Raw genomic sequence first — 15,337 nt, 5'->3', positions numbered from 1 at the left:
AAATATGCAGGCAGCATGTTATGGAGCAAGAGGAACAGAACAAATATATAATTTTCTGAGAAAAGATTCAGTAAAACCTGTAATTTATTCATTTAAAATCCTGCTAGTTTTGGGCTTTGAAGACCAAGAGGAGGTCCTGTCAGTGACTGAACTGTCTCTGTATACATAGTCATAGAGGGAAGGCTGTCAGTCACTCATAGGACCTCCTCCTAGACTTCAAAGCCTAGAATGAGCAGGGAATTAAAAGAATGAAATACAGGTTATACTGAATATTTTTCCACAAAACTATATATAATCTGCTCAGCTCCTCCTGCTCCATTAGCTATAGACTCATGTTTAAAACAAAAAAAAAATAGGAAAAATAGGAACAAAATACAACGAAGCCTGTTTGGGCCTTGATGACACATCAAGGGGGACATTTATTAAAAGGAAATACGCCTATATTAGGCGTATTTCTGGAGCAGATTGTGGCACAAAGATCCTTTGCGCAGCAATCTACGACTTGTACCTCGCTCACGTCGGGTCTAAAAAAGTGGATGTGGCATGGAAGGGGATGAACCATAGAAAATGGTCTAAATGTAAGACATCTAGGAAGTGGTCTTACATTTATAAGCAGCAGTGCCACTGTCTTCTCAAACAAACAGATACTGATGACCTATCTTCCCGATGGCACATAGACTATAAACATCCCGGGGGTTGTGATTTATCTCTGGATGTTTTAGAACGCCCATTCAGAGATTGCAGCTGCAGCAAATCGTGCAGCTGCTGAGCGGGAGGCCCGCTGTCGGTGACAGCAGGGCACCCCATAGAGAAGGCAGGGACCGTTCCTGGGTGTCTCTGCCTTCTATATCCCTGAACAGGGGCTGTTTGTTCGGCAGAGGAAGCAATATGCTGCTTCAGCTGGGAGAGTGCAGGGGCTGCTGGGTGTTCGTGAGATCGCGATCAGCCCTGCAAGTGAGACTGGTGAGGCTGTCAGCCCCAGTAACAGGAGAAATCAATAGTGAAAAAAAAATGGTAAATGTCCCCCAGAGGTCTTATATGACCTTATGGGGCACCCAAAGTGTAAAATAAAACAAACAAAAAAGTGTTTTATAAAAATAAATGGGATCATTTATCAAACTAGTGTAAAGAAAAACTGGCTTAGTTGCCCCTAGCAACCAATCAGATTCCACCTTTAATTTTTTACAGCTCATTTGGTTAATGAAAGGTGGAATCTGATTGGTTGCTATGGGCAACTAAGCCATTTCTACTTTATCTACCCCATAAGGTGAACAGTGTAAAAATAAATATATATATATATATATATATATATATATATATAATATAGCAAAACATCAATTTTTTTTTAGCCACTTCAGTCCCCAAAAACTAAATATCAATCAAATTTCCAAAATGGTACCAATAAAATGTCGCCTCATACAAGACCATAGCCAGAAAAATGCAAAAAAAATATGGCTCTAAGAAAATGACAACACAAAAAAAAAGATTTTTTTTTAAAAATTGCACTTATTGTGTAAAACTTAAAAAAAAGACAAAAAAAAACATATTTTGTAGCGACGCGTCAGTAACGACTGGCTTTATAAAAATATCACATGATCTACCTATGCTATCAGGTGAACGCCATAAAAAAAAAGTTAAAATAACGCCAAAACAGCAATTTTTGTTACCTCACTTCCCTAAAAATATAGGAGGTCATATACAATCATATATACGAATATTTCTGGTGCAGATTGCGACGCAAAGGTTATTTGCGCCGCAGTCTGCGAGTTTTCCCTGCTGACACCAGGTGTAAAAAAGTGGGTGGGGAAGGAAACAGCCGCTAGGCCCGTCTAATTCATAATTTTCTACGCCTGTTTTAGGTGCAGAAAATAGTCTAATTGTAAGCCAGAAAGGAAGCTGGCTTACAATTAGACCAGCGCTGGATGGGGTACATGCCCTACCCCATCAGGTGAACTCCATAAAAAAAAGTAAATAAAAATGCCAAAACAGCTTTTTTTTGTACCTCACCAATTAAAAAACATAATATCAAGTCATCAAAAAGTCCCGCAAATGGTACTAATAAAAAGTACAATCTGTCCTGCAAAAGGCAAGCCTTCAGACCTCTGCATTGACAGAAAATGTTATGGATGTTGGTAAAGGGAGTTTATTATGCAAAAGTAGTAAAACATAAAAAGAAAACTATATAAATTTGGTATCGTCATAATTAGATATGAGCAAATTTCATATTTTGAAATTCGTTCACACTTCGTTTCTTGGTAAAAGTTTAATTGCATATGGATTCTGTTACCCCTTCATAAGGGAAACGGGACGGATCCGTTTTGCAGCCCATAGAATTCTATTATGACGGAATGAATAACGGAATACCTTTGCATTTCGTCATAGATTTGCGTTATGGTCCGTGGTAACGGAATCTATAATGCAATTTGTCTTTTACCAACAAATGAAGTGTGAACGAATTTCATAAGCGGAAATTCGCTCATCTCTAGCCATAATCTTATCAACCTGCAGAATTAACCTATCATATCATATATGCCAAATGGTGAACCTCATAAAAAATAAAAAAAAAAACACTGACAGAATTTCAATTTTTGCCTACCTCCCCTGCCAAAAATGAGAAAAAAAGATCAGAAAGCCAAATGTATCCCAAAATAGTGCTAATAAAAACTATAGCTTGTCCTGCAAAAAATAAGCCCTCACATCTAAGTCAGCCAAAAAATAATGTAGAAAATCCATATGCCGCTCCTTCCCTTCTGAGCCCTGGTGTACACCCAAACAGCAGTTGACGACCACAAATGCGGTGAATTGGTCTATTAAAAAAAATGATTTTGGAAATTTTCTTGAAATTCGAAACCTTCTAACATCCTAAAAAAAAAAAATAACATTACCAGAATTATTATAGATAGGGCAGACACACCTCCGTTTGGTATGGAAGAGATAGAATCTGTATAAAATGAATAAACATTTATTTGGTCATGCACATATCAAATACATAAATATTAAAAGAACTAAAATAGAAAATATTTTATAAAAACATGGTTAAAGAAATCTCCCCCACCCACAAAACTAGATGTATATATGGATGATCTGTGAGATATGCAAAAAATGAACAAACTGCTGCCGATTAGAAATTACAATGAATCTCTGTTTCAACCTAAAAAGAAACAGCCTATGGAAAAAAGGTATAAAAATAGATATCCACAGAAAACTTGATGTCTTTCTCCCTCATAGAGTGGGGTTTAATTGAGTGCTCCAAAGGAGTAATACTGTTTATCAAGATAAGGACCGGTGTGTTTAAATGCAGATTCATAGAACACGGTTGTCAAGGATGTTGCATAGAAACCAGTTGTCAGTGATGCTGCATAGACAAAGCTGATTGATGAAGATTTAACAATGCTCAAATCAGCATATATCGTGGTCTGTGTGGTATACACATAGATGATATGGATCTACGTATTAGCAGACTTAGTATAGCTTGCAAGCTAGTTTATGTCTATTAGGAATAAAGTGCCTCACTGAGGCTCTTACAGCCGACCATAAGTTTGCTATGGAGGAGCTTCTTCCTCGCTGTACGCCGCATGGGTAGTCACGTGTGCGAATCACATGCAACGGTCATGTGATCACAAGAGCCGGTGACTTGATGCAGGTCCTGGAAGGCTGTACTCTGTGCACGGAGAATATATGATATTGCTTGTACCTGCTACGACTCACTAGGTTTCAATAGACCCGGATCAAAAAGGACAGTTTGATGGTCTTTGACACAGGATTGGTGGGGGTGCCGGGTGTCGGACCCCTGCGGATCTGATATATATATCCTGAGGATAGGTCATCAATAACTATAACTTGGACAACCCCTTTAACATATTTTAGTGATGTTATTTTTAATTTTCCATGTCACTATCTATATTATAAAAAAAAAAAAAAATACTGATAGGTGATACTTCTTGGCCTATACAGATCACTTTACTGCAGTTACCTGCTTATCTATACACAGAGGTGATATCATTACAGAAAGGGTTAGAGTGACAGATAAGACAGGATCCACCATTCACAATGGGTAATAGTCAGAGCTTATCTGTACAGGCCACCGAGTATGCCTCCCATAGAAGTCTCTGCCTGGCAGCCCCGTTACCGGATCTCTTGAAAATGCATGAAATGCTCCGATGCTCATCTTAGTGGGGCTGCCTGGGTGAAAATATGAGTACAGTATGTCCGGGTTCAGCTCTGAACCTAGACAACACCTTTAAGAGCAGCTCAGGCAAGATGGCCACCTCCATAATCATGTTCAAGAAATAGAATAAAATTATCTTCAATCAGAAAATAAAAACAGATTAGATAAAACGGATATGTGTTACTATCTGGTTTTAAATAGCAGAAAACCTTTTTGGTGACACATTTCCTTTAAAGAAGGCTCTGTCTCCCGGTTCAAGCCTACCCAACCAGGCAGATAGCCTGGTAGGGCTTATGACACAGACAAAAAGCATACCTTTTGTTTTTCATGTAGTAGGTCTGGTATGGCCGAAAAATATGCAAATGAGGAATTCGAGCACTCTGAGGCGGGCTTATGCCTTCCGAGCACTGCTTCTACGACTCCCCCATTCCTTGCAAATGCCGGCCTTCTGCACGTAATCACACCCCCATGTCCTTTGATAGACAGCTCTAGACCGGCCTTTCTAGCGCTGATATCCCGCACCTGCGCACTCACTTCCATGATTGCGCGAACACACTGGACATAAACACAAGCCGGGAAGGAAGGAAAAGATCCAGTGCACACGTGCCGTCACGCATAGGCGTGATAAAATTACAGTTCTGGGCTCCTGTGAACAAGGCAGACATAGCAGAGCTGCAGAGGGTCCAGAGGAGGGCAACTGAAGTAATAACTGGAATGGGGCAACTACAGTACCCTGAAAGATTATCAACATTAGGGTTATTCACTTTAGAAAAAAGACGACTGAGGGTAGATCTAATTACTATGTATAAATATATCAGGGGTCAGTACAGAGATCTATCCCATCATCTATTTATCCCCAGGACTGTGACTGTGACGAGGGGACATCCTCTGCCTCTGGAGGAAAGAAGGTTTGTACACAAACATAGAAGAGGATACTTTACGGTAAGAGCAGTGAGACTATGGAACTCTCTGCCTGAGGAGGTGGTGATGGTGAGTACAATAAAGGAATTCAAGAGGGGCCTGGATGTATTTCTGGAGCGTAATAATATTACAGGCTATAGCTACTAGAGGGTGGTCGTTGATCCAGGGAGTTATTTTTTATTCCCCTAAAGTGGGGAAAATTGGCTTCTACCTCACCATTTTTTTTTTTTTGCCTTCCTCTGGAACAACTTGCAGGATGACAGGCCGAACTGGATGGACAAATGTCTTTTTTCGGCCTTATGTACTATGTTACTGTGATATCAGCGCTAGACCAGCAGGTCTAGCACTGTCAATCAAAAGACATGGGGGCGTGATTAGGTGCAGAAAGCCGGCATTAGCATGGAACGGGGGCGTCGCAGAAGCAGTGCTCAGAAGGCATAATCCTGCCTCCGAGTGCTTAAATTCCTCATTTGCATATTTTTTTAAGTTGCTTTTTTGGACATACTGGACCTACTACATGAGAAATAAAGGTATGGGTTTTGTCTGTCATCAGCCCTACCAGGCTGTCTGCCTGTTAGGGTTGGCTTGAACCGGGTGACAGAGCCTCTTTAAAGAAATCATCTTGGCATTATCTTTGCTAAAAACTGTTTCTGAGCTAAACTACATTTTATAGCTTCTCTTACAGTAAAGTAAAACCAGTCATGTTGTAATATAAACCTTATTTCCACGCATGGTGCGCAATTTCTCATTTCTGTGAATGCAACCAGGAATGTAATACAGTATATGGATATATTTACATTGTCATTGCTTCATCTAGGCACATAAATACAACTAGAACCGGGACAGCCACATGCAGGGAAGTGTGGAAACAGCTGGAGAGTCTGCTCCATATACTGTCTGCTAATAATATACTATATTACTACATATAGTATATGTCATTTCCCTGCATACAACCCTAACAACCAGTGTGGAAACCGCTGTTATTAACAAAACTGTCCGAGTTTTCTCCCAAAAACATATATTTATATACGAGATATATACAGGTATGTATGTGTGTGTGTGTGTGTATATATATATATATATATATATATACTGTATAACCTGTGTGTGTGTGTATTTTTTATTTTTTTATAAAAGTACAAAGTTTGCTGCTTCACAGTGTTTTTTCTATCTTTTTGGCCTCATGCACACGACTGTTGTTGTGTCCGTTGTTCCGTTTTCCGTGATTTTCTGCGGACCCATTGACTTTCAATGGGTCCGTGGAAAACTCGGCTAATGCACCGTTTGTCATCCGCGTCCGTGATCCGTGTTTCCAGGCCGTGAAAAAAATAGGACCTGTCCTATTTTTTTCACGGACAACGGTTCGCGGACCCATTCAAGTCAATGGGTCCGTGAAAAAACACAGAGGCACACATTCGCGTCCGTGTCAGTTTTTTTCCTATCATTTGCATGGCAAACTTGACTTAGATTTTTTTTTTACTTTCCTTCATGTCTGGAGATCCTCCAAAAATAAAGGAAGACACACGTAAACAAAAACGGACACGGATCACGGAACAACGGAACCTCTTTTTGTGGACCGCAAAAAAAATGCTGTCGTGTGCATGAGGCCTTTGTCAGATGTTTCCTTGTTATACTGACGTACAGTTATAAGCTTTTCATATTTTTTTTTATTTTTTTAATTTACATTTACTGACAAATACATCAAGATTAAGACTTCTTCGTGGCATGCTGGATATCCGCTTCTGGGCCAAATCCTGCCTGATGGCAACCCATTCTTGCCTAATCGGTGCTTGGAGTTCATCACTATTTCTGTGTGTTTGTTTGTCCACCCGCTTTTTGAGGATCAACCACAAGGTTGAGATGGGGAGTTTCCTGGCCATGGACCCAAAATCTCAATGTTTTTTTTTTACCTAGCCCCTTAGGGTACTTTCACACTAGCGTTTTTATTTTCCGGAATAGAGTTCCGTCCTATGGGCTCTATACCGGAAAAGAACTGATCAGTTTTATCCCCATGCATTCTGAATGGAGAGTAATCCGTTCAGGATGCATAAGGATGTCTTCAGTTCAGTTTTTTTGACTGTTCAGGATGGAGATAATACCGCAGCATGCTACGGTTTTATCTCTAGCCAAAAAGACTGAACACTTGCCTGAATGCCGGATTTTTTTTTCCATAGGAACGTATTGGTGCCGGATCCGACATTCAAAATCCATGCGCAGACCGAAAAAAATGTGAAAAAAATAAATGTCGGATCCGTTTTTCCGGATGACACCGGAAAGACGGATCTGGCATTTCAATGCATTTGTAAGACTGATCAGGATCCTAATCCATCTGACAAATGCCATCAGTTGGCATACGTTTTGACGGATCCGGCAAGCAGTTCCGGGGACGCAACTGCCTGCCGGAATCCTCTGCCGCAAGTGTGAAAGTACCCTTAGTTATCACTTTTGTCTTGCGACATGTTGCTCCATCATGCTGGAAAACACATTGATCATCACCAGATTGTTCCATTATTTATTCATGGCAGTGTTCTTAGGCAAAATGTTTGTGATTAGAAGCAACTCCATACATGAATAGTCTCAGTATGCTTTACTGTTGGCATGGGACAGGACTCATGGTAGCACTCACCTTTTCTCCTCCAATCATTTTTCCAGATGTCCTAGTCTGAAGGGGGCTTCATTAGATTGGAGAAAATAACTTTACTCCAATCCTCTGCAGTCCAATCCCTGTGCTTCCTACAGAATGTCAGTCTGTCCTTGATGTTTTTCTTGGAGAGAAGTGGTTTCTTTGCTCCCCTTCTTGACATCAGGCCATCCTCCAAAGGCCCTTCCCCTCAATGTGTGTGTAGAAGCACTCACACCTGTATGCAAGCTCTTCACTGGGGCGACCCCATCCCATAGCTGGATCATGTATCAGAGATGAACCTGGCACTTACTGGAGTTTTTTGGGCGCTCTGAAGCCTTCTTCACAGCAATTCAAGCTCTCTTCTTGAAGTTCTTGATGGTACGATAAATGGTTGATTTAGGTGAAATCTTACAAGCAGCAGTGTCCTTTTCTTTGAAGCTCTTTTGTTTCAAACCAGTGATGACTGCACATGTTTCCTTAGAGGTAACCATGGTTAACAGAAAAAGACAATGATTTTAAGCACCACCACCAGTCTGCTCTTCGAATGCAATCGGCATCACAGAGTTTTATGAGCTGCCTTGTCCGCTTTCACATTTCTGTGAGCTGACGAGAATATCACTGAAATGTTGTTAGTAGGTCATTTTGTCGCAAGGCTGAAATGCAGAGAAAATGGAGGTTTTGTGATTAAGTGAGGAATGACTTTACAAAAATTGCAATTCATCTGATTACTCTTCATAACAATCTAGAGGTTATGCAAATCGCAACCAAACCAAACCAAAATCTATGTATCTTTGGTATGCTGCAAAGCCCAGTACAGGCTTCTCCCAGAAAGATGGCCGGCACTACTCAAGTCTTCCTGGCTGTAGTTGAGTGACACCCGGGATGATCAAGAAGACATGGTATATGTATGTATTAAATAAAATATATTTATAAAACAATGATTTTTGTGTATTTTTTTCATTTATTATTCCCACACAGGGACATAGTAACTAACATTTCAACAACTTTGCATTAATCAATAGTACAGTGTGTACATGAAGAATAACATTATTTCTAAATAGTATATCACATATATATTATTTTTTTACCAGTGTTCCCCTGCGAATGCTGAATAGCTCTCCTAGAGCTGGTGGTTGGAGAATAGTTCCCATCCACTGCATACAAAAAGTTCTCTTAGGGTACAGCTATATGGTCAAGTTTCTGCATGCAGTTTTGGAAGCTAAAACCAGCAGTGATCGTGGAGGGCATAACTGAGAGGTACTAACCTGTATGGTTATGAATAAAGCATAAGTTTATATCTCAGCCCATGTAGCTCTGGCAATCTGTGTGTGCTCCTGCTCACTCCTCCCCCTTCCTGTCTCCATAGAGTTGCATTGATATGTGTAATATGTATGATCCTCCTGTGGTTTTGTGGACGGTATTAAGGCATTTTCCAAAGTGAAAAGCAATTGGCAACATGCTAGCATATTGTGGCTATGCATGCATCAGCCTGGGGACCTTTAAGTCCAGGTCTGTCTGCATGGTGAGTCCATCCCTGGCAAATAGGAGACTGGCGATCACTGCTACAAGGTGCATTCCTTGCTTGTTAAATGCTGTAATAGCTGTGATTGCAGCACAGAGGGGGCTAACTGCTGAAATCAGACTTTGTCATGTTGTGTTTGCCCTATGTGGTTAAGTAATATTTTTTGTTGGCCCCTCATTTTTTTCCATTTACGTGTGGTCGTTGATAGACCCGTTGAGAATAAAAGTTCCATTTTATGTGATGATCTCCATTCGTACAGTAATCTGGTTCTATATTTGAGCATGGTTGGTTACGATATGATATGCATAGATTGGTCAATAATGTTTATTTCTGTTTTGTACAGAGGCTCCAGACATATCCAGTATATTTTCTCCAGCTACTAAGCAACTGGTGAACTTGGAATCATTTGTAGAAGCCGCTCAGTACAACTCCCTAATGAGTTTGGGCTTGTGCACTCCCGTTGATGAACTATTCGAAACCTTTGCAGCCCAAAGGGCCAGAAAGCCTGGTGAGTTTTCATTTTATGCATTTTTTCATAAAGTTAACCTCATATTAAATCCCTGCCCTTAAAGAGGACCTTTCACCTGTAAAAACAATGTGAACTAAGTATGCTGACATGTAGAGCGGCGCCCGGGGATCTCACTGCACTTACTATTATTATCCCCGGGCGCCGCTCCGTTCTCCCGCTATGCCCTCCGGTATCTTCGCTCTGTAAGTTATAGTAGGCGGTGTCTGCCCTTGTCCTGTGGGCGTCTCCTCCTCCCAGGCTGTGAGCTGTGCGCTGTGATTGGCCAGCGCTACAGCCTGGGAGTTTTTTTTTCTCCCAGGCTGTGAGCTGTGCGCTGCGATTGGCCAGCGCTGCAGCCTAGGAGAAGGAGATGCCCACAGGACAAGGGCAGACACCGCCTACTATAACTTACAGAGCGAAGATACCGGAGGGTATAGCGGGAGAACGGAGCGGCGCCCGGCGATAATAGTAAGTGCAGTGAGATCCCCGGGCGCCGCTCTACATGTCAGCATACTTAGTTCACATTGTTTTTACAGGTGAAAGGTCCTCTTTAACCTGCTCAGGACCGCCGTACGCAGGATTGCGTCCTGGCGGCGGCACCTGCTCTTCTGGGTGGACGCATATACGCGTCCTCCCGCGATAGCTGAGATTTCCTGTGAACGCGCGCACACAGGTGCACGCGTTCACAGGAACAGAAGGTAAGCGAGTGGCTCTCCAGCCTGCCAGCGAACGATCGCCGCTGGCAGGCTGGAGAGCCACTCGCTTACCTTCTGTTCCTGTGAACGCGTGCACCTGTGTGCGCGCGTTCACAGGAAATCTCAGCTATCGCGGGAGGACGCGTATATGCGATTTTTTTTTTAACCCCTAACAGGTATATTAGACGCTGTTTTGATAACAGCGTCTAATATACCTGCTACCTGGTCCTCTGGTGGTCCCTTTTGCTTGGATCGACCACCAGATGACATAGGTAGCTCAGTAAAGTAGCACCAAACACCACTACACTACACCCCCCCTGTCACTTATTAACACCTTATGAACCACTGATCACCCCATATAGACTCCCTGATCACCCCCCTGTCATTGATCACCCCCCTGTAAGGCTCCATTCAGACGTCCGTATGATTTTTACGGATCCACGAATACATGGATCGGATCCGCAAAACACATACGGACGTCTGAATGGAGCCTTACAGGGGGGTGATAAATGACAGGGGGGTGATCACCTCATATACACTCCCTGATCACCCCCCTGTCATTGATCACCCCCTTGTCATTGATCACCCCCCTGTAAGGCTCCATTCAGACATCCGTATGATTTTTACGGATCCACGGATACTTGGATCGGATCCGCAAAACACATACGGACGTCTGAATGGAGCCTTACAGGGGGGTGATCAATGACAGGGGGGTAATCAGGGAGTCTATATGGGTAATCACCCCCCTGTCATTGATCACCCCCCTGTAAGGCTCCATTCAGACATTTTTTTGGCCCAAGTTAGCGGAAATTATTATTATTATTATTATTATTTTTTTTTCGTTCTTTCTTGCAAAGTGTCATATTCCACTAACTTGTGTCAAAAAATAAAATCTCACATGAACTCACCATACCCCTCACGGAATCCAAATGCGTAAATTTTTTTAAACATTTATATTCCAGGCTTCTTCTCACGCTTTAGGGCCCCTAAAATGCCAGGGCAGTATAAATACCCCATATGTGACCCCATTTTGGAAAGAAGACACCCCAAGGTATTCCGTGAGGGGCATATTGAGTCCATGAAAGATTTAAATTTTTGTCCCAAGTTAGCGGAAATGGAGACTTTGTGAGAAAATACAAAATAAATAAATTTCCGCTAACTTGTGCCAAAAAAATAATTCTATGAACTCGCCATGCCCCTCATTGAATACCTTGGGGTGTCTTCTTTCCAAAATGGGGTCACATGTGGGGTATTTATACTGCCCTGGCATTTTAGGGGCCCTAAAGCGTGAGAAGAAGTCTGGGATCCAAATGTCTAAAAATACCCTTCTAAAAGATATTTGGGCAGCTTTGCGCATCTAGGCTGCAAAAAAGTGTCACACATCTGGTATCGCCGTACTCAGGAGAAGTTGGGGAATGTGTTTTGGGGTGTCATTTTACATATACCCATGCTGGGTGAGAGAAATATCTTGGTCAAATGCCAACTTTGTATAAAAAAAAAAGGGATAAGTTGTCTTTTGCCAAGATATTTCTCTCACCCAGCATGGGTATATGTAAAATGACACCCCAAAACACATTCCCCAACTTCTCCTGAGTACGGCGATACCACATGTGTGACACTTTTTTGCCGCCTAGGTGGGCAAAGGGACGCACATTCCAAAGAGCACCTTTAGGATTTTACAGGTCATTTTTTTTACACATTTTGATTTCAAACTACTTACCACACATTAGGGCCCCTAGAATGCCAGGGCAGTATAACTACCCCACAAGTGAACCCATTTTGGAAAGAAGACACCCGAAGGTATTCCGTGAGGGGCATGGCGAGTTCCTAGAATTTTTTATTTTTTGTCGCAAGTTAGTGGAAAAGATATTTATCTCACCCAGCATGGGTATATGTAAAATGACACCCCAAAACACATTCCCCAACTTCTCCTGAGTACAGCGATACCAGATGTGTGACACTTTTTTGCAGCCTAGGTGGGCAAAGGGGCACACATTCCAAAGAGCACCTTTCGAATTTCACCGGTCATTTTTTACAGATTTTGATTGCAAACTACTTCTCGCGCATATGGGCCCCTAAAATGCCAGGGCAGTATAACTACCCCACAAGTGACCCCATTTTGGAAAAAAGACACCTCAGGGTATTCCGTGAGGGGCATGGCGAGTTCCTAGAATTTTTTATTTTTTGTCACAAGTTAGTGGAATATGAGACTTTGTAAGAAAAAAATAAAATAAAAATTAAATCATCATTTTCCGCTAACTTGTGACAAAAAATAAAAAGTTCTATGAACTCACTATGCCCATCAGTGAATACCTTAGGGTGTCTACTTTCCGAAATGGGGTCATTTGTGGGGTGTTTGTACTGTCTGGGCATTGTAGAACCTCAGGAAACATGACAGGTGCTCAGAAAGTCAGAGCTGTTTCAAAAAGCGGAAATTCACATTTTTGTACCATAGTTTGTAAACGCTATAACTTTTACCCAAACCATTTTTTTTTTTTACCCAAACGTTTTTTTTATCAAAGACATGTAGAACAATAAATTTAGCAAAAAATTTATATATGGATGTCGTTTTTTTTGCAAAATTTTGCAACTAAAAGTGAAAAATGTCAATTTTTTTGCAAAAAAAATCGTTAAATTTCGATTAATAACAACAAAAGTTAAAATGTAATCAGCAATGAAATACCACCAAATGAAAGCTCTATTAGTGAGAAGAAAAGGAGGTAAAATTCATTTGGGTGGTAAGTTGCATGACCGAGCAATAAACGGTGAAAGTAGTGTGGTGCAGAAGTGTAAAAAGTGGCCTGGTCATTAAGGGGGTTTCAGCTAGCGGGGTTGAAGTGGTTAAATACCACTTTTCTCATTTTTATTTTATTTATTTTTTCTAAATAGGTTGAACATTTTCTGCAGGTTACATTCCCAATAACAACCTAGTTGGAGCTCTGTTTTTCTGAAACAGGGCTTCAAGTCTCCTGTATAGAGACATAGCTCTGCTGTGTTTCTGACTTATGATACTTTTTCTTAATAGTCAAATAAGGCCTTTGGTACAATGAGAGCACCATCGTTGCTCTTTTAGCATCCAATTTCCACTCCTTTCTATGGTTAGACCCTCCCTTGCTGATTTGCCACTGTATGGGCCTGTCAAAAGCAGTGAGGAAGGAACATCTTTTCATAGAACTCTGTTCTCTCAGTCCTCTGTTGCTCCTCCTGGAAATGTGTGGAAAAAATGATAACTGGTTGTTAACATTCCACTTGTCAATAGAGTTTATCTCTATAAATCCTATGGTTATATTACCGTATTTTTCGGACTACAAGATGCATATAGGATTTGAAGAAGGAAAATAAGAAAAAAAATATTTTCCATCAGACCTCAGAGCAGACGCCCAAATCAGATCCCCATTCTTCATCAGACCTCAGATAGGACCCTCATCACCATATGTAAGCAGTCATTAGTATTCAGACTATAAGACGCACTGCCACTTTTCCTCAATTTTTTATTTATAGTTCAAAAAATACGGTAACGTATGACAGAAATGTCTGTGACTGCAGGAACAACCCCATTTACACATATGGAACTGATTTTCACTTGCAGATTTTTCAGCAACAAATCTGCCTTGTGTGATTATACCCTTGACAATTTATTTATACATTTCCAGGAGGAATAGCAGAGTCTGCATATTTCTAAGCAAACGATGCCTCAGCATTGTTATATTATGTCCTGCAATCTTTAACCCCCTTCCTGCTAATGTGTGACGTAGTGTAATGACAAGTGCCCAGGAGCAGTGCTCATGGAAACATATGGGAGGCAGCGGTTTCAGATTCAGGATTATATCATCATAATAAAAAAGAAGACCCACAACATTATATAAACGTATAATACTGAACTGTAAGATACATTAATATTAGGGTCTGAGGCAAAGAACAGTGTGTTGAATTAAAGCCAACAGTAGTATTATTTTGCTTATAGTCAATTAAGGGCTCATTCAGACGGCTGCAAAACGCAGGTACCGGCCCGCGTGCGTTACGCAATTTGCGGACTGCAGGTGGCCGGGACTATGATAGAAATGTGGACAAGAATAGGACATGTTCTATCTTTTTTTGCGTGGCCTCAGAATGGAACAACGGGTGTGGACAGCACACAGTGTGCTGCCTGCATCTTTTGCGGCCCCATTGAAACAGATGCCGACCCATTCATATGCTCGTGTGAATAAGCGTTAAGACTCGCACAGTAATATGTGTGTGCATAATTTAATTACCTCCTAATCAGAAGAGAACTAGACTGGTATAGCACATTAATGGAGTTGTCTGACCCTGGAGCCGATATGGTCAACTAAGCCAGTTCCACTTTACACCAGTTTAACCAATCTCCCCCATAGTGATACATGGTGGCCGTTCAGATAAATGTCAGTCCTTGTAGTCTAAGGATGGCTCAAATAAGCCAGAACCGGGAGCTGCTCCTACAGAGCGTCTCTCCAGAGCAGGGTTGCCCTGTTTAGGAGCCTCCTCTGTGATGTGTCCTAATAGGACACAAGAAGAAATTATATTGTATTTAAAATGTCATGATATGCCTGCCACAAACTTGAGTGAAGCCAGATATTTCCCGATATTCTGATGTAGGCGAATTGGCAGTGACTGTATGGAATCTTGTCTGCCGTCTCGCCCTTTCATTTCCTCCAGAGGATCTTATTCCCTTCTAACTAATTCTGCTGCGAGGACTTCCCAGGTCTACCTGTTTTATTAGTTACATCGATTGGGTCATTTCAACTACTGAACTTTAAGCAACTGAATGAGATAATGCAAAGTATGTTTGTAGCTTACCCCTAGAGGACAGGCCGTCATGTGCATCTGCTCTCATTTCACATCTGTTGTTCATCTGCTGGTTGAAAAGTGTATATTTTTTATA

General features: G+C 41.4%; 1 protein-coding gene across 1 annotated transcript in view; it reads left to right on the top strand.

The window, feature by feature from the left end:
• METTL25 (methyltransferase like 25) overlaps positions 1-15,337 on the top strand; it is a 310,650-nt gene that overhangs the window by 158,214 nt on the left and 137,099 nt on the right. The window contains exon 5 of the mRNA XM_044277228.1: positions 9,578-9,742. Coding sequence (XP_044133163.1) covers positions 9,578-9,742 — 165 coding nt within the window. The remainder of the gene's footprint in view (positions 1-9,577; positions 9,743-15,337) is intronic.

Source organism: Bufo gargarizans, chromosome 2, assembly GCF_014858855.1.
Source record: "Bufo gargarizans isolate SCDJY-AF-19 chromosome 2, ASM1485885v1, whole genome shotgun sequence".
Lineage (NCBI taxonomy): Eukaryota > Metazoa > Chordata > Amphibia > Anura > Bufonidae > Bufo > Bufo gargarizans.
The sequence above is the reverse complement of the archived record's forward strand: the minus strand, read 5'-3'. Positions and strand labels throughout refer to the sequence as shown.